This window comes from Aphelocoma coerulescens, assembly GCF_041296385.1.
Source record: "Aphelocoma coerulescens isolate FSJ_1873_10779 chromosome W unlocalized genomic scaffold, UR_Acoe_1.0 ChrW_unloc_scaf_1, whole genome shotgun sequence".
Classification (NCBI taxonomy): domain Eukaryota; kingdom Metazoa; phylum Chordata; class Aves; order Passeriformes; family Corvidae; genus Aphelocoma; species Aphelocoma coerulescens.
In genome coordinates, this window is record NW_027184080.1 from 12,386,576 (window position 1) to 12,409,781 (window position 23,206).

Genomic DNA, 23,206 nt, shown 5'->3' on the forward strand with positions numbered 1-23,206 from the left:
TGGAAGTTTCCCGACAACAGCAGACCGTCAGCATGAGTCAGAGATATACAATAGTCTGAGCAATGCCCTGGCCTGCCACACCTCTTGCACTAGGGGATCGATGTGTTCTCTTTTTGGCTCGGCTTAGGCTGCTTCCGTTTCTTCACCTGTTTTGGTTGATTTGGTTCACGACCAGAAGATGCGTGAACAGGCTGCAGGAACGCAGCCAAAGCAGACCTTTTCTGGTTCCCAGATCCCACCTTGGACCAGGCCTCAACCATGTCTGTTACCTCAGGATCCCCTGGTAAGGCATCTATGATTTTTCTGCACTCCTCGTTTGAGTTATCTCTCACTAACTGCCTTAACAACAACAGCCTTAACCCGTTATCGTCAACCTGCTTCTTGAGAGAAGCAGCAATTTTCTCTACGAAAGAGAGGTATGATTCTGATCTCCCTTGAATTATTTCACTATATTGCTTTCTAGGAGCAGACAGCTCTATGGTTTTCAACAGGGCAGCCATGCCAACCTGTTGGTCTTGCTGCAGGGCGCTAGAGGACAAGGTACCCTGGATATTGGGATCAGAAAAGGGACCAGTCCCCATAAGAGCATCTGTTCCCACTGCACATCTAGGATCGGCAGCAGGGAGCTGCATATTCCCTAATGCAGCCTTGTCGGCCAGCTTTCTCCAGGTATTCTCAAAAACTGCTCATTGTACAGGTTGAAATAGGATTTGACCTAAGTGCCTGATATCAAATGGAGGAAGCAAATCTGTATTTATCACCCTTATTATTTGCATAACCTCAGCAGAACCGAGCCCATGTTGTGCAATGTTGGGGTCTCCTCCCCTGCCATGTAGTCGTGGGAGAGGGGCCCTGGGGGGGAGGCACGAGGTTTCCCTGGCCCCTGGTCAGCCTCGTTCCCCATTGGTTGGTTTGTGTTTCCCTGCGCGGGCAAGGACCCTCGGGTCCCGTGACTGTAACAGTTCCTCGGCAGAGCCCCGGCCATGCAGCTGGAGAAATAAACATCTCTGAAACATCTACCAAGAATCTGTCCACATATATATTTCTTTTCCACGGGACTCCTGGTTTGATATATGCATGTTGCAGTATCCCCGCTGCAACAAAATGGTGGTGAATTGAGAGCAGAATGATCTCCGATCCCTAAGCGACTGATTTGTGTGAGTAAACCCTGGAAACTTTGGATTCCTCTTCTTGGTTTTGTTTTGCTATTCCATATCTAAACTATGGAGGAACTGTGGGAAGACTCTTGGCTTTCAGAGCCGCACATGGACATTTATCTTAAACTTAAAAAGATTCTTGAACAAGGATTTGTAGATTTTAGCTTGATTCAAGCTCAAAAAGAACTGAAACACTTCCTGGCATGGTTGTTTAGGAACTTTTTCTATGTTTCTTGGGATTTAATTCTTACCAAAGACTTTTGAAAGACCATTTGGACACAGTTAATATTTGAGTCAAAATATATGCCGATGGAAGAATATTTTCATGAATATTATTTAATTACCGAGACTGTTGAGCAATGTCAGCTGTGTCCTGGTGAAGGGAAGCCTGGCTCAGGGACCGTGCGACCCAGGTCACGTGCACCGAGCGCTCTGCGAGCAGCAGCGAGGCAGTTCCTGTGTGCAGGCGGAGCCACGCGAGCCGCAGTGTAGGTGGCAGAGCGAGGCGCGGCGGGACCTGGCAGTGCCCTCCCGGCCCCGCGCAGTGCGTGGTGGAGCAAGCCCTGTGAACGCCCGACAGAGAGGGGCAGTGTGCGAGCAGTGGCTGGTGGCGGTGGAGCGGAGCCGCGCCCAGCCAAAACGCGCACTGGAGCAGGGTGCCGGGGGGGTCATCGCTCGGGGGCCCGGCCAAGATGCAGCGCCTGGCAGCGGCAGAGAAGCTGCGACCAGAGGAGGCGACGCACAGAGAACTGAACGGCGGGGCCCGGCCCGGCCCACGCAGCCCCGAACGTGACCCCGGGAAGAGCGCTCAAGCCTCAGCAGCTCCGACAATTCCAACACGGGAGCGAGCGAAAAAGAGAGCAAAGACGCAGCGAGACAGAAAACAGCAGCCACTTGGAAAAAGGAAACGATCCCAGTAGCTAAGATCTTAGGGATAGTAAAATGGTATAACGTTTAGCAAAATTATGGTTTTATAACAAGGTGTGACAACCAGCAAGACATATTCGTGCATAGAACTGCTATTAAAAAGAATAACCCTGAAAAATGCATCCCAAGCTTGGGAGATGGAGAGGTGGTAGAATTCAAAATTATACAAGGTAGAAAAGGGTTACAAGCATCGCAGGTCACTGGGCCTGATGGTGTTCCTGTAAAAGGCAGTATATATGCAAAAAATCGTAGCCATGTTAGACAATATCTCCATTGTAAGCCCCCCCTACAGTCTCCCTTTCCCAATCTGACCTTTCCCTTTTACCCTATGTCCTATTACCCCCAGTGTATTCCCAATCCGTTTTATCATCCATGGTTTTCCTCACAAACCCCTGCCGTTGCCAATTGTTTCCCCAAAAATCCCTTTCCAATGCCGAGTGGGGGATGAAAAGGGGGAGGGAAGAAATTAAACCCTCTCCTGCCTCAGTTTCCCCACAAAGCATGCTCAGAGAGTCCTGTCTCCCTTCTGTCAGCCCTAAGATGTTCCACAGAATCTGTTTGGACATTCTAAGACTCAGGAGGGTGGCTTGTTTTGTTTTGAAACTGTTCTTGTTATGTTTATCCAGTTGTTTTCATTCTCCTTTTATTATAATAAAACGGGTGAGATGTTGGGGTCTCCTCCCCTGCCATGTAGTCGTGGGAGAGGGGCCCTGGGGGGGAGGCACGAGGTTTCCCTGGCCCCTGGTCAGCCTCGTTCCCCATTGGTTGGTTTGTGTTTCCCTGCGCGGGCAAGGACCCTCGGGTCCCGTGACTGTAACAGTTCCTCGGCAGATCCCGGCCATGCGGCTGGAGAAATAAACATCTCTGAAACATCTACCAAGAATCTGTCCACATATGTATTTCTTTTCCACGGGACTCCTGGTTTGATATATGCGTGTTGCAGTATCCCCGCTGCAACAGTGCCACCTTGGATTGCAGATCCTGTGCAACCTTCCAGGCAATTACCTCATGCTTATCATGCTGGCCTGAATTTGGGAGAGCCTTATACACTGGGAAAGCTTGGATCTCCCCTTTCAGGGTGTCACTACCATTCTGAACTACTGGCACAGCCTGTGGATGGAGTGTAACAGCTTCCCAAGTACTCCCAGGATCCTCAAATCTGCTTAGCATTCCCAGTGTTTCCAATAAATCCCAATCGCCCTCCTCCAGAGCCTGCATCTTAAGCGACTCCCGGAAACGGTTGTAGTGGGTCGGGCGCACTGTCACAGTGTAGTCCAGGAAGGTCTAGGGGTGAGACTGGAGCAGCCTTTTCTTTCGCCTCCTGGCTACAGCGGCTTTATGCCCCAGGGCCAAAGCCTCCTCTGCCTCACTGCCCGACGATGAATCGTTGGTTAAAGGCAACTTCGAGGTGCCGTGAACAAACAAATGTGGGCGGGGAGGACCGGACTGACCAGAAGAGAAACTGGCAGCACAGACTGCAGTCGGCTGCACTGTGGTTTGAACCGCAGCCTCTTTCCGGGACGCTACCTCGGCCGGTCTCAACCGATCTGGCGTTGAAGCTGCTGCTGCCGTCTCCAGTGCTGCAGCCGTCTCCTGCGCCGCAGCACTGTTCAGAGCCGCCGCCGGCCCTTGTGCTGTGGTCGCGCCCGGCGCCACCGCCGGCCAGGGCACGGCCGCCGCGTCCATCGCTTCTGTCGCTGGTCTCGGCCCCGTTGGTGGTTGGAGCGCTGACGCTGCACCGGTGGATAATGCTGAGAGGTCTGTCACCACCACCGCAGGTTCTGGGTTTGGAGCTGCTGGCCGTGCCACTTCCTGGTTCACCGCTTCTGTCGCGGGGGGCTCAGGCGGCGCGGAAGGCACAGGCACAGTGCGCCCCACACTGCGGGACACCTCTGGCAGCTGCAACAGCTGCTTTTGCAAGCTGAGCAGTTCCGATAGCTGCCGTGATATGTTCGGCAGCTCTGTCAACAAAGGCAGATGCTGTATTAGAAGGTCGATTGCTTGATTCTACTTTTCCACAGTACCGTCTGGCACCATGCCAGCCAAAGGCGTCCATCCGGGCATCCTCGGTGTGGCAGGCGCCTGTGCAGCAGGGCTAGGAGCTGCCATGGCTGTCCAAGACATGAAACCCCCGAACCTCGGCCCCGAAAAAGCAGTGGCCGCCGCTGAGCCAAATGGCAAGGCGGGCTGCATGCCACCTCGCTGCCCACACACCCCCGCCAGTTGCTCTGCTGGCGTGGTGCCCTCGGGTGGCACGGGGTCCTGCGGCAGCACAGAGTGATCCGGTGCAGGGTCCGGGGTATGCTCTTCCCATGGAGCCGGGGCGGAATTTTTGGATCTCTCTCCTTCACATTTCACTGAGGCAGGCGAGCCAGCTTTATTGTTACAGTCAAGGTCTATCAGCAGAATGAACATAGACCGCCAAGTGCATAATAATTCTAGCACTGCTGAATCCCCAGATGGAAGCTCGCATCGGTTAGCACAGCCTATCTCCTGCCACAGCCCAAAATCCAGGGTGGTGTCTGCGTTCAGGGAGACGCCATGTAGGGCGGCCCAGTCTAATAACTCACAAAGTGAGTTCTCAGAGATGGAGGCATTCATTGAACTGATAACACCTTTCCAGACTGATAGTGATGCCTTTTCCTGGTCTTAAAATCAAGAGTCATACACGGTTAGAAGGGGAAAAGGGATTTTACCTTGGTGTTTATTTTAAGGATCCTTAGGTGTACACGTCCAGGTCATATGCATCAAGATGCACCCCGTCGAGTCTATCTCTCTCTCTCTCCCCAACATTGGGTATAACATTATAGGTTTTACTAATTAGCATATCTATCAAAGATTCCCCAATGAGAGGCTCAAGTGAGCCCCCTCCCCAAGGAACCTTCCCCTGGGTGGTTCTATCTTGGTTTACAGAATGTGTTCTGGAGAGGACCTTGGGGTCTGGGGCACACTGATCCCTAGCTACGAAGCTTCTAAAATGTTTAGTCTCCTAGCTGAACAAACAAGTCCAAGAATGTAGGCAAAAAGCACTAGGAATACAGAAGTTGTAAAAAAGTATAACAGGGGTATAAAAGAAAAGGCAAAAATCTTCATGGCATCAATAGCACAGCATATGTTTTTAAACCGCTGTTTGCCATTTTCTCAGTCCCGTCGGACATCCTGGTCTGGGGGGGGGGGGAGAGAAACAGCTTACTTCTAGAGAAATTCGGCTTGGCTCGCAGCGTGCAGGACACTTCACAGCGTGCAGATCATGTCGGCATGCACCAAATATTACTGTATCCCGCAGCCGTAGGGAGGAGAGGAGAGAGATCCAGCAGGCAGGAATTGTGCAGCAAGATTGATTTATTTAAATATTTTACAAACTCTTTTGTAGACTTTTTTCTTCATAGTCTAATTGGACAAAGGATCAGTCACCCCCTGGGGTGATTGGCTAGAATCCTAAAACATCCATTGTCAAAATATTTTTCTACTGTGCCATAAACATAGTTCTACAAGGTTGCAGGTGTTCATAGTTTACAGAATTTCTGCAATATCTTCTGTGAGTGAGAAAATTATCTCACGGGCCTAGAAAGAAGCAGGAAAGTTTCTTGCTAACAGCATTTTTGTATCCACAATCTCCCTTCCCCAGACAGCTTCAGTCAAATAACTCTCCTCCCTTCTTCTAAGTGTCAACTTGGTTTTATCAGGTTACCCTGAGTTCCTAACAATTCCTTTGATGCGGTGACAGAAGGTTAGGGAGATTGTGTAATAATTTCTTTTTACTGTTCCTTGCTTCTTACTCTGGGTTCTTCCACAGGCTGCAGTCCCTTTGGGGATGTACCTGTTCTGGCATGGGGCACCTCCTTCCAAGAGTGCATCTCCAGCCATGTCCTTAGCAATGTCTTTTTCCATGTTGTCCTGGGTTGAGGTGTATTCTATTACCATCCTCATGAGCTGTTGAAATCAGGTGGGGCAGTGTTTCCTTGCCTCCTCCCCCCAGACTATCTTTCTGTTAATGGCCCATCATTGTCCTGCTGCATGACTCAGAGATAACTCCCTCCAGACTATCTTCTGTTAACGAGCCTAATCAACACTTGGCCTCATGACTCATTACCCCATTGTGAGATGCTCCACCCAGAGGGAGGAACCAAGCATCCCATCGTGGATATAATCTGGGACTCTGAGCACCAAAGACACAGGCTCCACTGGATTTCCAGAGGACAGGAGCTACACAGCCACCGCTGGACTTTCTGAGGAAGAGCAGACCCCTTCTACTACAGGATCACCACTTCAGAGGACTGCAGCCACCATTCCACCAGACTGCTACCACTACCCTGCCTAATAGGGACTCAGGTTGTATCTTGACTCTGTCAGTGTTTTCTTTTACTTTCTTTTCCTTTTCTTTAATTTCCATTAAATTGTTATTCTGACTTGGTGCCTCTCACTGGTTTGTTTTCAAACTAGTACACTGGGCCAATGAGAGAGGTTGTAATGCCTCTGTGATGACATATTTAAGAAGAAATCAAAACAAAGTCTCAAGATTTTGGATTCTAGTCACAGAAGAGGAGGAGACGAGAACATGTGAGGGAAAACAACATGGTGACACCAAGGTCAGTGAAGGAGGGGGAGGAGGTGCTCCAGACGCCAGAGCCGAGATTCCTCTCCAGGCCGTGGTGAAGACCATGGTGAAGCAGGCTGTCCCCCTGCAGCCCATGGGTCCACATGGGATGCAGAGATCCACCCGCAGCCTGCAGGGGAGGTGCCCATGCTGGAGCAGGTGGATGCCTGGAGGAGGCTGTGATCCAGTGGAGAGAGAGGGCCCTTGCTTCCAGGCTGGAGCAGCCTGTCCTTGGAGGACTGCACCCCATGGAAAGAGAGACCCACAACGCAGCAGTTTAGGGAGGACTGTTTGCCTGTGGGAGGGGCTCACGCTTCAGCAGGTGCGGTGTGGCTGCTGCTCGTGAGAATGGACTCACACCGGGGAAGTTCACGGAGAACTGTCTCCCATAGGAGGGACCCCACGGCCTCACAGGAGAAGACTCCTCTCCCGGAGCAGCAGAAGGAAATCTCGGTGATGAACTTACCAAACCCCCATGCCCTGTCTCCCTGCGCTGTCGGTGGGAAGGAGGGAGGGGCTGGAGGGTTAAGGTGTTCTAAGGGCTTGTTTTACTTCTCATTATCCTCCTCTGATTCTGTTAGTAATAAATTCACTTTGCAACTTGAGCTATTTTACCCTTGAAGTGTTTCTCCTGGTCCTTATCTCACTCATGAAGCGTTTGTTAATTTTTTCTTTTTTCCTTTTTCCTCCTCTGCCCAGCTGTGGCAGGAGAGGGTGAGCGAGTGGCTCTCGTGGGTGCCTGGAGTTGGGCCAGTGTCAAACCACAACATATTGTTACCAAAAATTCAGTAAAATAAAAAAACTCCTTAACGCCTGTCAGGATCCGCTAATACAAGCGAGAGTCATGATGGTTTGTTTATAGATCTCAGAGTGCAAAAGGACGCATTCATAGATTCTGTTGTTCCCAAGGCATTTAAAACACAATATCAGTTCTTTGTTGGAACAATTCCACACCTCTGGGCATATTTCTTTATCAGCGCAGAAATTTGTGCCCCAGTGTCAATCAGAAAAGTTACAGGTGCCTGTTTAGGGCCTGTAATAGCTGTGATCATTATATCTCCTGTTTTATTTTTAGTGAGCATTCTCAGTTATGCCCATGCTCCATTTCTTCACCCACTGACAAGAAACGGAGGGTCTAGTTTCCCTGGTTTTGAGGAAGAAGCTGTTTTGGCTCATTGCCTGGACTTTGAGGGAGAGGTTGCTTTGGCTCACTGCCCAGATTCTGAGGGAGGAGGGGTACACTGGGTTGAGTTGACAGATTCGGTAGAACGGGTTTTCGGCAGTGCCAGTTAGACACTACCTTACTCAATTTATCAAGGGGTAAGCCATCCATCACATCTCTGGGGACCCCCTTTTTGATACCTAATAACCACCAATGCTGACGGTTAGAAATCTGTTTTACATTCTCTGGCTTTTCACTATGAGGAGCCCTAATGTACCTGACATCTTTTGTTTTTTCTGATTTTTCCTCTGGGATTTTTATAGGTCCATATTTTCTACTGTAATTAATCCGATCTTCTGCAACCTCACTCCATGTCCAAACTTTGCGATCACCGGCAGGTGAATTCTATTGTGAACCTGACGGCTGAGAGGGGGTTGAATATGGAGTAAACCCAGGATCGGTAGATCCAGTTTGGTTGCTCGCATTTCCAAGGAATCTATCCAGCCTCTCTACGGGACCTACAGCTGCTATGGTTTTTTGAAGGACAATTGCTGTAGGTTTGAGTAATTCTGGAAGGCCTCGAATTAAAGGGGTCATCAGTTCAGGCTTCACAGGTAATTGCATCGGGGATTCATATCCAGGAGTCAATTTCCTTTCATGGATCATTTGCAGGCAGGCAGCTTTGTGGATGCTTTCTAGAAGTTGTTCAGGGGTACCAACTATAGCTAAAGGGTCTCCCCTTTCTAAAGGATTGAGTCCCCCGGCCCAGAAAGCTGCGCGCTGAGTCAGGGACCATGTGTTATGTTTGTCTCCTGTTGTTAAGAAAACTCCATGTCCCCAGTATCCACTGGCCTCCTGTTCAGTTAATTGAATTTGGTCTCCTCCAGTGAGAGACACTCGGAAGACATATTCCGTCTCAGATTCATGGGGGAGCCGCCCATACTCCTTTTTTAACTTAGCCAATTCAGCAGCAGTGTATGGTATTTGTTTAGTGATGATATGTGGTTCAAAATCTTCATCATTGATATAATTATATTCTGTTTTAATTAGAGCTCTCATACGAGGGCAGCAGTTTTCCCCACAATTTTTCACTAGCACTAGTTCTTTCTGGGGGTATATTTGGTGAATGTGAGGAGTTTCCTTTCCCTCTGTCTCTTTTGGTGAGTCAGCATTCTTTGAATTCTTAAAATGTTCCTCTTTTAAAGCAGCCTGAAGCAAATGATTTTCATTCCTTTCTTCATCTAATTGTTTCTGTAAAATTTCCACTAGGTTTTGAAGGGAATCTATGATTGCTTTCTCTTCACTACACCGCTTAAAGTGGTGATCTATAGCTGCCATAAGGCATGCTCCTAAAACAGAGCAGATTATGGTTTTATTTTGGCCAAATTTGAATTTTGTCTCATGTTGTAAAGAACATACTCTATCAGTCACATAATCCAAATTAAACCAGTTATTTTGAGCCCATTCTTCCCCTCCTGGAGAGGGCCTGGCATTATGTTTTGCTAGCAGAGCATAAAATGCAGCTTTATCTTTTGCACTAGGGTTTTCAGTCATTTTATGAAGGGATCAAAACCACGACAGGGAGGTAAAACTTAATTACACACTGCGACACACACAGCTTTGCTGTCTCCCTTCGCTTCCCTGGGTTGGTGAAGAGACCAAAATCTGCCTGGGAGGTACTCCTTAAATTACTTATGGTTGTCTCTTCGCTACACCAAGCAGTCCAAATTCACACACACACACCCCAAAACGGTTCCCCCTTTTACACTAAGAGATCTTTTCTGAAAATCTGAAGACAGAGCCCTCAGCTGAGTATGGGGTGCTTTTCATCTAGGCATGTGCAGTTTGCGGGAAATTCGAGTCACCCCCCTTGCTTTCTAGACACCGCTCACCCTTTTCGGGGTATTGGGCTAGGTGCGGCTGGAGCGAAACATCCTTCCCCTATTACAGACTACACACAACCTTGCAACCCCTTCTGTCTGTCAGATATCCTGTCCGTGACGCCAGTTTAATGTCACGATCCGCTAATACAAGTGAGGGTCGTGATGGTTCGTTTATAGATCTCAGAGTACAAAAGGACACAAGGGATTTCAGTTTTAATCAGAACAGTGCACATTTATTAAGTGCCCACAACACAGTAATGAGATAGAGGAGAGAAAGAGAGAGATAAAGAAAACAAAGTAAAAGAGTAGAGAGGAAGAAGGGGAGGGGGATAGCTACCAACAGATGAGATGAAGTCCTCGTGGCCTTCTGCCAATAGATTCGCCTTCTTTCCATGGGGAGATCTCATCTCAGTTATCTCAGAAAGTCCCTTTATAGTCCTTTTCAGAAGCGAGGGGCAACTGGCCAAGACCAAATCTATGTTTCGTAATAACATTACAAAACTAGAAGCTAGCACTATCACAGGTGCATACCAAGCATTCCTTTTATAGGCTGTACTGCCTGCCATGGTTTGTGGCCTAGCAGCGTTAGCGCGTCTACTTCTGACATGAGTTTAGCAGTGCTCTCACTTCTGCTTTCTAGCTGTATCTTCATATCTCCCCCTTTTTTCCCCAAGAGGTGGGGAAATCTACAGCCGTTGTTATGAGGCCCGTTGCTTTGGGAAACAGGTACAGGACAGGTCATTCCTTTTCACTTCAGCGCAGTCCTTCCCGCCTGGGCAGCAAGAATGGCGCAGTCCATTGTGACCTGCACTAGTTTCAGGAATGCGTACCAGTTCCCAGCGGGCACACCTGTAGGCAACACTTGGCAGACATCCCACCTCAGCCAGGCCAGGACTCCTGTGTTCAGTCTCTGTCCTTGGCGATGATCGTGAGGCAGATGAGGGATCTTCGGACCATCGCTTACAACACCAATGTAGCATTAAGAAGCAGGCATTCTTTACTCAGCCGGATACATGAGGGGACAGCTCCTCCCAAAGCTGTGCATGCTGAGTACAGGGAAGTTTCTGTTTATATACTGTATTCCACATACATATTCATTGATTGTATGAGACTAAACATACATATGATAATCATTTCCTCAAAATCACTAACATATTTCCCCTCCCCTTTACGCATGCATTCTTCTGTCCTGGGGGTCTCTCTGGTGGTCCCTGGTGGTTGGGGACCCCAATGTTCCAGTCGACCTGGCTGAGTTGGCAGGGCACTGGGGCTGGTGAACTTCCAGTTCTCCTTGTTACACAATGGGCATTGTGCAGTTCCATAGGCCAGTGGTTTTGGTAGAACAAGCATTGTGTTAGCACACCAGGTGTTGACAATTTATCATCTGGTAACATCCCCCCTTTGAGGCTTGTGAAGCTTGTCTTCTTTTTAAGCCTTCATAAGCCTCACCTTTTTTTACTAGCATCATATACATTTTTAAGGCAAGTATCATAACCACAATTATTACTATGATTACAATTATACTTTGCAGAAGTGAGGCCAACCAATCAGTTAAAGAAAATCCAAATTCTTTAAATATTTTATTTAACTAGGTATTTTCTAATTCTGTCCTTAATTCTCTGCTAGGTGCAGCAACCAATTTTTATCCTATCTGATCATCCAATTTAGCAGTCACATTTGGAATGTCCACACAAGTATTGTTGTTTAAATTCAACTAACCACATACTCCACATTCATGTAACAGTAATAGGTCTAAAGCTAATCTGTTTTGTAAGGTCCTACGTGTGTTCCCAAATTTTGGTCAAATTGTTGACTAAAGTTCCACACAGAACTGGATTTTCTGCAGAGATTGGTGTTGGCAAACAACCTGTTATAGAAGTTACATTCTGTAATTTGTCAAGATCTTGCACTAACTTTAAGACTATATTCCCTTAGAAATTAAGAATATAGTTTCTATTATTATTATAAATATGCAATTATTTATAATTTTCATCTAGATCAAATAAAAAATATTCCCCTAGAAAAATCATATTCTCTACCTAAAACAATAGGATTTATATATATACATATATATATATGACTGGTGTTAGTCAGTCTTGTTCCTGCTGTGTTTAATGTGTTTTACCCACATGTAATGAACTCAGGGTTCAATTCCTTCCACTTTGAGTGCAATGTAGGTTACCGGGGGACTTGATATGGTCCCTTTCACTTCTCCTGGATTGGTCCAAAACTCCAGGTTCTGATGCACACCATATCTTCTGGTTTGAAAGGATGTACATGCAGGTCTAGTCCCAATGATTTGTTGATAACAATGTACCTTTTAAAACTTAAAAGATTAAATTTTAGTACTATTATATCAATTTCAGCAAAAGTTTGAGGCTTCCTCTGCCTTGTTGGTGAGTCATGGGAAAGCTTCTGGCCATCCAGTAAAGTACCAAAATACCAAAATATGCCAGTCCCCATTCGGCCCGGGCAGTTCTGCAAAATCAATTTGCTAATAATCACCGGGTGAATTTTTCTGTTTTACTAGTCTTGGAGGTGGCCTCCTTCCTTCCTTGAGATTATTTTGCAAAACAAATTACTTATTTTTCAATAACCTGTGGGAGACAGAGGAGTAGAAACTCCTGCAATTAAAGGAGGTTTTGATTTACAACCCTGGAAGAGGCTAGGTCTGGCTTAATTGACAGAGATTTATAGATCTTAAGCAAAAGGATCACAAGCCTGTGTTTCTATAGTTATAGGTAAATGGGTGTTTTTGGTGAAGGGTTTTAAATATAATAATGTGATTTTATATAGTTTAAGAATTTAGATGTTATAATAGAAGTCTCTGTGTGGATGTGACATGACAAGCTATTGGTTAAGACACAACCGCACTGCAGTGAAAAGTAGCACAGGTGATAGGTCATAAATCCAAAACAAAGTGTCGTTTTAAGTACCTATTGGATTAGAAAGTTATAAATTACAATGTAACTCTAAATCTTGTGACTATCCGCCATTATTCGGAGGTATTGCAAATCTTACGCTTCGAGACTGATGCATTTTGTTATTTTAAGCAATAAATCCGATTAGTCGCATAGTACCATCTCTCCTAATTAATTAATCCGACGAATGGAGCACACTATTTCAACAATAACCGATCTATTAATTTCTGTCATCTTCATGCTTGCTATATTCCTTTGTAAGCTAGTTACCATATTCTGTATTTCCTAATGTGTTTCCTGATGTTTTAGTTCTGTTATCTTATACATTAATTTGGAGGTGCAATTACCTGCCCACATGAGTTTACCAGTCAACTGTTGGGATTTTCCATAGTTTCCAATGATGGAGCTGACTGCCTGTCCTGATTTGGTTTTTGTTCTAGGACATTCAACTTTTTATTAGGTATTAGTGCAAGGATACCTTTTTCAGCAACCTCTTTAGCTGTTTTGTCAGCTAATTGATTCCCTGTATTGACTGGGGAGCCTCCAAACTGATGGGCTTTACAAGGGCATCACAGCCACTTTTGTCAGCTTTTGCACACTCTGTAGCAGATGGCTAATTTCTTCTTTGTACTTCATAGGAGACCTCTGTGCTGATAACAATCCCATTTCCTTCCATATGGTTTCATTGGTGTGCACCTTTTTTCCTTCAGTGATTTCTAGCACTCAGTATAAGGTCATTCATGCTGCTTTTTGTACTGATGTGTTAAAAGGTAAAGCCTGGGCTTATATTACCTGAGTCGAGGTTCCCACTGCATACCCAGCTGCCTGTAAGGTGCTGCTCCCACCTGTGTCCAGGTCCAGTTCCGAGTCCTGGATGGGATCGCTCTTGAGATCCGGTCTGCCAGAACACACTTTTTCAATGGTTACCAGGCAGTCATGGTACAAAGGTCTCTGGGCTTCTTCTGAAGCTTGGAGAAACATGGCTGGGGTTTAAAGTAGCGGTTACCTTAAGCTCAAAATTGTCCTGCTCCAATTAAACAACCTGGTCCAATGTTTTCTTTTTTTGTTCCAAAAACCATCTATTACCGTGTGGGGTACATATCAGCTTTTGTGCTTCTCTGCAGCTACCACTGCTCTCAGGTATTTTGGTCATTCGTCACTTGTATTGTCCAATTGTTTGGACAGGCTGCTTCCATGACCTCAAACACTGTCCAGTATTCCTAGTGCCAGGTGCATCCTTTCATGCACAGATAACTCAAATGGTTTGGTTAAGTGTGAGAGTCCCAATGCAGGGGCTGTTATTAAGGTTCTTTTAGGGCTTCAAAGGCCCTCTGACTCTCAGGAGTCCATACCAAGTATTTTCGGTGGAGGACCATGCAAGGGTTTTGCCAGTACCCCATAATTGGCAATCCATAACCAACACCATCCAGCCATACCTAAGGCAGCTTGTAGTCCTTGGCTCTGGAGACTGGCAAACAGCTTCTTTTCAGCTTCTTCCCAAGCTTCTTTTTTCCTGCAAGATCTCAAAACCAAGATATATTACTGCTTCTTTGTCTATTTGTGCCATATTCTTTGACACCCTGTATCCAGATTGTCCAAGAAATTTAACAGACACAGTAGTATTGAGGCACTTGCTTTCAGTCTTGAATGCTGGCAGAATACTTTCCAATTTTTTTTTAATTTTTTTTTTTATTTTCACAATTCATGTTAGCTGCACCTTCCACCCAGTGTTTGGATTCCCCCACTGAAAAGCAAACAATTTTTAAATTATCTAAGTGAAGAGGTATTACAGAAAAATGTATCCTTAGGATCGAGCACCATGAACCATTTGTATTCCCTTTTATGTGCGGTCAAGAGTGTGTACAGATTAGCTACTACTGGATGAATATCAGGTACTTTTTATTAATGGCCCTTAAATCTTGTACTAATCTATAACTGGTAATATTGATGTGTTATACTCTGAATCACATTCAATAACCCATATGCTAAAAATTTTTTATAAGTTTTTTCTAACTTTTTTCTTGCCTCACACTTAATAGGATATTGTTTTTGCTTTTCCAGTCTGGCTTCAGGTTTGAGAGTAATCCTCACCGGTCTGCCCACCTTTGATCATCCAGGCTTCTCAGTTGCCCATACCAACAGGGTTACAGCATTCTTTGCCTCCTCTGGGATTTCTTCCAACTCTTCTGATTCCTGTAACATAAAAATCTTTGCCTTGACAGCTTTTGATTCTGGTATTTGAATTTGTATTTCTCCATCCCAGAAAGTTATTTGAACATCCAATTTTCCCAATAAATCTCTCCCCAACAAGGGGATTGGGCATTCAGGCGTATACAAATTGGTGTTTCCTCCACTGTTTTATTAATTTAAATAGTAGTAGTTGTAAAAAGAGGCCAGTTCTCTTTCCTGTTTGTTGCACCCACAAAGTTTACAGGTTTCGAGCTAAGTTTTCCTCTGCATGTATTCAGTATTGAATAAGTTGTTCCTGTATCAATTTAAAAAATTTACCTTTTCATTCCCAGCAATAATGTAACCAGGGCTCAGCTGAGGATGATTCCCCTGGTTCCTTCAGGGGGGTTTTTCATTTTCACTTAAGGTCTTAAGCTTGCTGACTTGAAGAGCCTGGTTTAGGTTCTTTGTTCGATTTCCCCTAGCTTGGGGACACTCCCTTTTCCAATGGCCCCTTTCTTTACAAATTGCCAAATACACTTCAGCTAATGACTATCACAACAGAAATTGCAAAATACACTTCAGCCACAAATTATCACAATACAAATTGCTATATATATTTCAGCCACTAATTAATACAAGTTACCAAAGTATACTTTAGCCACCAATTATTATAACATTCAACCAATTGTTTCGGGGGTGGAGGGCTGAGTCCTAATTATGGTTTCAAATACTTTAGCAATTCTATCCGAATCTTCCTGATAAACTTCTGCCACCTTTCTCCAAGACATTAAATTCATTATTAAAAACAGGATTACTGGACCATAATTCCTGACCGCCTGCCAGAGGGGAGCCATCAGAACTTCCCCAATCTATCCCCAAAAATCTCTTTGCTGCCTTCTAGTGCATCCTGCAAATGGACCAAAATCCTCCTACAAAACAACATTAATTGCAATATGGTATTATACTGTAAGGTTCCATCCTTAGGCCACTTCTCTTGATCTTCCAGCGTGTAAAGTGACCACCATTGATTACAAAATTCTATAAGCTTTTCACGTGTGAGGGGATCACCCCCAATTTCTTTCCAGTGTTTCAAGATACATCCCAGTGGTGACACCTGTGATACCCCTTTCGAGGTTTTGTTTCCCATTATAACCAATTACCTTTTAGGAGCTCCTTAGAAGGGACTCTAACCCTTCCCTTTTGAAGGGACTCTAACCCTTCCTGTTTCCCACCTTAGGTATCCTTAAACCAAATCCTGCATAGCTTTTGCTGTGCCTTACAGACAGGTTAACAGTTAACACCTTTAAAGTAAAGTAAAGAATGCCTTTATCTTGCCAGGAGTCTTGCTACTATTTTCTTCGGAGTGGGGATCAAAGGTTCTCCCCAAGAATCCCTCGGTGTCAGCTGGAGGTCCTGCAGTCCCTCGGATAAGTTAAAATTCAGGAGTGTGTGCCATCTGGGTCTCCAAAACTGTTACCAAAAATTCGGTAAAATAAAAAAACTCCTTAACACCAATGTAGCATTAAGAAGCAGGCATTCTTTACTCAGCCGGATACATGAGGGGACAGCTCCTCCCAAAGCTGTGCATGCTGAGTACAGGGAAGTTTCTGTTTATATACTGTATTCCACATACATATTCATTGATTGTATGAGACTAAACATACATATGATAATCATTTCCTCAAAATCACTAACATATTTCCCCTCCCCTTTACGCATGCATTCTTCTGTCCTGGGGGTCTCTCTGGTGGTCCCTGGTGGTTGGGGACCCCAATGTTCCAGTCGACCTGGCTGAGTTGGCAGGGCACTGGGGCTGGTGAACTTCCAGTTCTCCTTGTTACACAATGGGCATTGTGCAGTTCCATAGGCCAGTGGTTTTGGTAGAACAAGCATTGTGTTAGCTCACCAGGTGTTGACAATTTATCATCTGGTAACATTATGTTTAGTCAGTTATGAATATAATATTTCTTTTAAGATGCCTTCCATCTCAGTGTTCTATTTGGGAGTCAAAGCCTTCTGTTTCTATATGCTTCATAAATCCTATCAGTTTTCCTTCCTTAAATAGCATATTTTGTTTTCCACACAGACCTATGATCAAGGGATTGAATTAATCTGTCAAAAACAAGAAGAGTTTGTGAGGAGCTCCCTAGAATCCAAATTGAATCTAGCAGAAGCACAGCAGAAACTTGGTAGTTTAGCACTGCATAATTCAGAATCCATGGATCAGGAATATGCCAAAGCACAGACTGAAGCTTCAGAACTGAGACAAAGTGAAGAAGAATGGAGGAGAAAAGAAGAAGCCCTAATAGAGAGAGAAAGACAGAATCTATGGAATACAGATTCTTTTAGTAAGGAGGTATTTGATAAGGTATGACATATAAATGTGTATGAACACAATTATAAGTCTTTTATATTTCATTTATTTCTCATCTTGAGTGTTTTTCTATATCTAGTGTAGTGCTTACTGTAATGTGTTGAATGTTTTTCTTTTTTTGCGCTTTTAAAGGGGACATGCTGCACTGATATCACAAATATGTGTGACACTTGTCCTTTAATTTGGAATCAGAAATTTTATTTGTCCCTTATAGCAACTTCTGCCAAAACTAAGGATGAACAATTGTTCTTCACATGAAATTTGCTTCTTTGTTATGCCAAATTCTCACATTTGAAACATGCACAATTGACCTCTGAGAACATGAATTTCTTAATAAAGATTATTTTAGCACAAACTGTCTTCATAGTAAATTCCAGTTTTGTTTTCAGCACTTAATTTGAATATGAACCATTAATGCATCATTTTTCATAATTCCACTGAGCTTCATTGGGGCTAGACAGTATAGATGTTTTTCATCATTTATAGATCAGTAAGTTCCTACTAGTGTGTAGAACTTTGAGATAGATTATTGCTTAGAAGAAGAATATAAGTAGTTTTTCACCCTATTATTAATTATACAAGCTATGTTTTGGTAAATAACCTTCATAGGTACAATTAAGTGTTGGCTACATATGTGTTTGCTGGGCTATGCTTAAAACTAGAACATTACACTTTAGATAGTAATGAATTAAAATAATCCTGTAGTTCAAAAAGGTGTATGTGGAAATTCTATGATAGTTTTTTCTCATCTTTAGAGTTTTATTAGTCAATATAAAAGAAAAGAAGTAGAAGATGAAGATATATCTAAATCATTTATACAGAAGCATGAACAAAAGATTAGATACTTTGGTAAGTATGTTGCTTACAACATTTCACAGTTTAACCTCCTGTAGAATTTGTGTAGGTCTATTTATTTTTTTTTAATTAATTTTTATTATTCAAAATGGGTGTTAACAAATGAAACATCTGTCGAGTAGAGTATCTAGATTCTTGTTTCTCAGGACAGGAGATGTAGCATTATAACAATCATTTCAAAGTAAAGGAAACTAAATCACAGAAGTCTTTTGGTTCCTATGATCAATGAAAACTTCTTGTGTCAATATAGAACTGAAAAAATTTTTCAAGTAATGAAAATTTAAATTCTAGCAACTTCTTCTGCTGTTCCATGGGAAATGATAGGGGCATTAGTGGAGATGCAATTCCTGCATGTAAAAGTACCTGGGATTGTCTGTACCTGCCTCCTATAAGTAGCTGGAGTTTTACTGTCTCATAATCCATGAGGAGGATGAATGATAAAAGGTAAATATCTGCAAAACAGCTGTTAAGACTATGTAGAGACGCAACCACTTTTAATTTTAAAGATATATTTATATGAGTGATAGAAGGGTAAAACTTTGTATCTAGTACTGGCAAGCAGTGAAATATCACTAATATATATTTTAGGGCAATTAACTCATGTGAAGGACAATAGGGGGGCAAAAAAAGGTGATCTCAATGCTTGAATTTTGAATTCTAACTTTCAACCTGCAGCTCTTTCCATTAAGGTAGTTTCATGCTACTTACTACAATTCAGTCTTCCAGTGACCTCAACCACTGAGTTGGGTCTCCTGTTTTGACCTTAATGCTTGAACTTGGTTATAAAAATAGCTTTGTATTTCCTAAAAGATGGCAAACCATGTCAGAAGCATATTAATTTTAGACTATGATTATGCTTTCATTTCTATTTGTCTTACTTGCAAGCACTTTGAGAACTTTTCTGTCAAAATCACTGAGTGTAAATCCATCAACTATGCTATCAAATTCTTAACAAATATGTATAGATACTACTTTGTTACAATGTCTGAAAACCATTTACAATTAACTTGTTTTTAACACTGCCAGAGATACTAAAATATACTTAGCTGCTACTGTTAAGGTCTTATTCTTATTGTATCTTTACAGTTTGAGCATACTTGATTGGCAATGCTCTTTCAGCATTGTGTGGTGTTTTAAAAACAGCAAAAAAAATGAGTTCAGTTTGATTAGTATGCAGTTCTGAGGTAACAATGAAGAGTGAAGGAGATTGTAGTAGTATGTAAATTTCAATAATGTCCTCACTGCATTAAATTGTTGAAATATTGAATGTATTAATTCATGTTGATGTTTGTTTTTTTTAATTAGGTATGCTGGGCAGATGGGATGACAGTCAAAGATTTTTGTCTGACCACCCATATCTTGTATGTGAAGAGACAGCTAAATATCTCATCTTATGGTGTTTTCATCTAGAAGCTGAACAGGTACTAGGAAGAACTTTAAACTGATTAAAAGTATGCAGCTTCCCACTTACACTACAGAAAAGCTGTCCAGATTGACGAGCCAATTTAATTACCCTTTTCCGTGTCTTCCCAAAATGAAGGAAGCCTCAAAAACACATTGCTACATTAGATCTAGTCTCAGCTAATTAAGTTTCTTTGCTTCTGTCAGTATCAGTTCTTTCCTCTTTAGGAATCAAATGCAAAGATGTTGCTGAATTTTAGATAGAGTTATACTTTTAAAGATATTTTCTGTAATTTTGTACTTTCTCTTCAGAAAAGAGCTCTGATGGAACAAATAGCACACCAAGCACTTGTGATGCAGTTTATTATAGAAATGGCCAGAAGTTGTAATGTGGATCCAAGAGGCTGTTTTCGTCTATTCTTCCAAAAAGCCAAAGTAAGTCAGAATTTGTATATCACTGAGAAAAACTCTTGATACCCTTACAAGGGATCCATGTTCTGAAGGAGGTTGGAGGTTAAATGTTACTGACTGAATCAAGCTTATAGGGAAGTGTTGTTTTGTCGGCAGCTCATTCTAGGATGAATGTTTTGTGTAATTCTGATCTTGAGAATGGAAGTTCCATGGATTCTTGTTAGGCCAGAGGGAAAGCAGAACACAGCGTGGGAACTACAGGAGTGTGGAATAATGAAGCGCCACCTAAATTACATTGGTAAATGTGAATGTGTCTAAGGACTGAGTGTCCTATTTTGCTTGTCATTGTGCCTCTATGCAGTTCATGGCAGGGCCCAATTTGGAGTCTGTTTCTCTTCAGTCAGTGATAGTTAGCTCTGAAATGCTGAGAGAGGGAGAGATGTGAGAAGACTGAAGCTGTGGTTTGATTCAGGTTCTATATTAAATTATACAAGACTGAAGAATCAAGTCATGTTGATCTTAATGCTGCCCTAAGGACTTAAGTTGACACTCACTTTGATTCATGCTTTGCTTTTGAAGTGAGTGCTGCCATGAGTACCTTTTCTCTTAAGGGTATTGGCTTCTGAGGTAGAATAAAGGAAGGGTTAAAATTATATTTGTTTTGTTCTTGCATGTTCTCAGATGAATGAATAACTCAGTTCCTATACTAATCAAATGCCAAAGTCTCTCTTTAAAACAAAGCAAACAAACAAAAACCATCATACCTGAATCTTCTTTTTAAGCTGACTGGTGCTAATATTGTTATTGATTTGTCCAAACCATTATCCTTCAATGAGTATAATATGCATTACTGCAGGACTTCTTTTTAGCAGTATGTATGCTTACAACTAGAAGTAAATCTGGCTAAGATGAAAAATATTTCACTCCTCTCTTTACAGGCAGGGGAAGAAGGCTACTTGGAAGCTTTTAAAACTGAACTTGAAGCATTCAAATCAAGAGTGAGAATCTGTTCACAGTCTCAAGGCTTTCAAGCTATGTCAGTAGAGAATTCCAGTGTCTATACTGGTATTGTAGAAGGACTGGAGTCTTTGTCACAGGTAGACTTTTTATTTTCAAAAATGAATATAAAAACTGTATTAGGAATAAATTTTTGCTACACTTGAGAAGATGTACTTTTTGATATCTAGGAATAGGTCTCTATACCTGGAGCACTGTTAGTTCTAGTGTGCACTATTATCAGTATGGGAGAGAGATTGTTTCTGAAAGCTCTCACAATTTATAGTGTCAAAAGGCATACATTAGTTCAGTGCCCTTGAATAATTGTGCTAAATAGAAAACTGCATCATTAACCTCTTCAGGTACTATAATTAAATATACTTTGTATCACAGGAGGTGAAATGAGCTTTCAACTGCAAATTACTAATCCCATTAATGGAAATATGCAGGTAATTAAATCTAAGGAAAATTTACACTGTTATGATATTTCCCCCTTGTTTTTATCTTTATCTTGGAATACTGGGGTGTTTGGTTTCAGTGTTAGTGATGTTCACATCTTGGGCTGAAAAGAAAATTTTAAAAGCTTTTAAAAGCTGGATGTTAGGGAAGGAGACACAATTTAAAGTACTTTGAAATAAATTTGCTCAAGGTACCTGTTTGGTAAGATCTGGTAACAGAACCTTGAGAAAATGCACAAGAAGGTCATAGTATGCTAGCTAAATTTAAAGAAGCTTCTGATGTTCACATTATGATAATGCTGTCTAGGGTTTTATTTAAGATATTATATTTTATTGCAAAATTATCTCATCTTAACACAGACAAAATAGTTTGACTTAATTCTCTGTATGTATGTATTGAGATTAAGCTTTCAATTCTTCATTTGTTGCAGAATGCAAATGATCTACAAGGTTGCATAAACAGAAGTTTCTGCAATTTAAATTCAATGCTACAAAAAGATGAAGAACCCAAAATGATGGATGCAGTATAGCACTGTTAAGACTGAGGCAAAGTACTCATTTTTTATTACAAAGAAAAAAATGTGGCTATTTTCTTGACACATTTTTATGGGTATTGCACTTTATTTTTGGTGCTTTGAGCATGGAGGGGATTTGGAGGGAGAGTAATCCAGAAATGCTTGTAATAATGTTTGAAAATGTGCTGCTAAGTTTTTGGTTGTCTATGAAGAAGGTTCTCATTGCCAAACATGAAACTGGATGAGTTTTATGCTACTAAATTCACCTTTTATGATTTTGGGAATTGAAGTATGAAAAAGAAATTGCTCAAATACAATGTTTACAATAAGTGATAGATTTCCAGTAGAAACTGCTATTGTTATTAGATATGGCTATGTCTTATTCTATGAATATTGGAAATCACAATTATACTTCTGCTATATTCCTGGTATAGCTCTTAAATCTGCTTTTATCATTAATAGCAATTAATTTGTATGACATCAGTACTGCAGATCTGGATGGCATCAATGAAAACACTAGCTGTCTACTTTTTCCAAGAGGATTTAAATGTTACATTTTGCTTTCATAAAAACATTGTTTGGTGTTCTCCCCCAACAATTGCTTATATATGATCTTTGGGTTGTATGGTCACTGAGAAACTTTTTTTTTTAAGGCTTTTTTAGTCTAAATTCACTAAATTTTTAAACTATTTTTTAAAGCTAGATCTGTAATGGAGTGAAAAACATTTGATAAAGAGAACAAAAGGGGACCTTCAGGTACAGTGGGTGGGATGAGACTCTACTTTCAACAAAAAGCTTGATTACAGTCAGGAGCCAAGCACTTGTAAGTCAGGTTTTGGCAGGAATTTCATACACTGCTAAACTAAAGTTCTTTTATTAAGTGAATGTTTTCTGAAATTACCAAGTACTGAGAAACAGGAAGATATTTAAAAGCCTTCCATTTTAGAATCTTACTCCCAAATGCTATTCCCAGAACAAGTCTGGTGTCAGAGCCTCTGCAATTCAAAATTTCTACCAAACTTTTCAAACTTGCTGCTTCTGTAGCAACTCTGTTCATAAACATGTACTCTGTAGCTGAGCTATTTCAAGGGAGAGTCTGTACCTCAAATGTCAATATAAATGTTTGCTTCACGTGTTTTTACAGGAGTCTCTTATTCGTATGTTAATTTAGCCAGATCTTCTATTGTTTACTTGGCCCTCTGCTGCATTGCTCTGACCACACACAGGGTTTGGAATGCATTTTAGAGTAATAGTTTCACTAACCCAAGTAAATGAATTGGTATAACTAGATAGTTCTTATAGAGCCTCCACACAGTTGTTGACACAGGCAAACTAGCTGTTATACAACACTAGCCTTTTTTTCTTGTAGACTCTAAG

The 23,206-nt window shown here is 42.4% G+C and overlaps 1 protein-coding gene across 2 annotated transcripts in view; it reads left to right on the plus strand.

Moving 5' to 3' along the window:
- LOC138102777 (hsp90 co-chaperone Cdc37-like 1) overlaps positions 1 to 22,923 on the plus strand; it is a 59,653-nt gene extending 36,730 nt beyond the window's left edge. Inside the window, exons 2-8 of one of the 2 annotated variants that reach the window (XM_069000529.1) lie at positions 16,906 to 17,187; positions 17,949 to 18,042; positions 19,354 to 19,469; positions 19,762 to 19,884; positions 20,799 to 20,957; positions 21,250 to 21,305; positions 21,746 to 21,793. In XM_069000529.1, coding sequence (XP_068856630.1) covers positions 16,906 to 17,187; positions 17,949 to 18,042; positions 19,354 to 19,469; positions 19,762 to 19,884; positions 20,799 to 20,957; positions 21,250 to 21,261 — 786 coding nt within the window. In that variant the 3' untranslated portion in view covers positions 21,262 to 21,305; positions 21,746 to 21,793. Of the gene's footprint in view, positions 1 to 16,905; positions 17,188 to 17,948; positions 18,043 to 19,353; positions 19,470 to 19,761; positions 19,885 to 20,798; positions 20,958 to 21,249; positions 21,306 to 21,745 lie in introns of both variants that reach the window. The other variant, XM_069000527.1, reaches the window with a different exon arrangement.
- Positions 22,924 to 23,206: the final 283 nt, after the last annotated feature.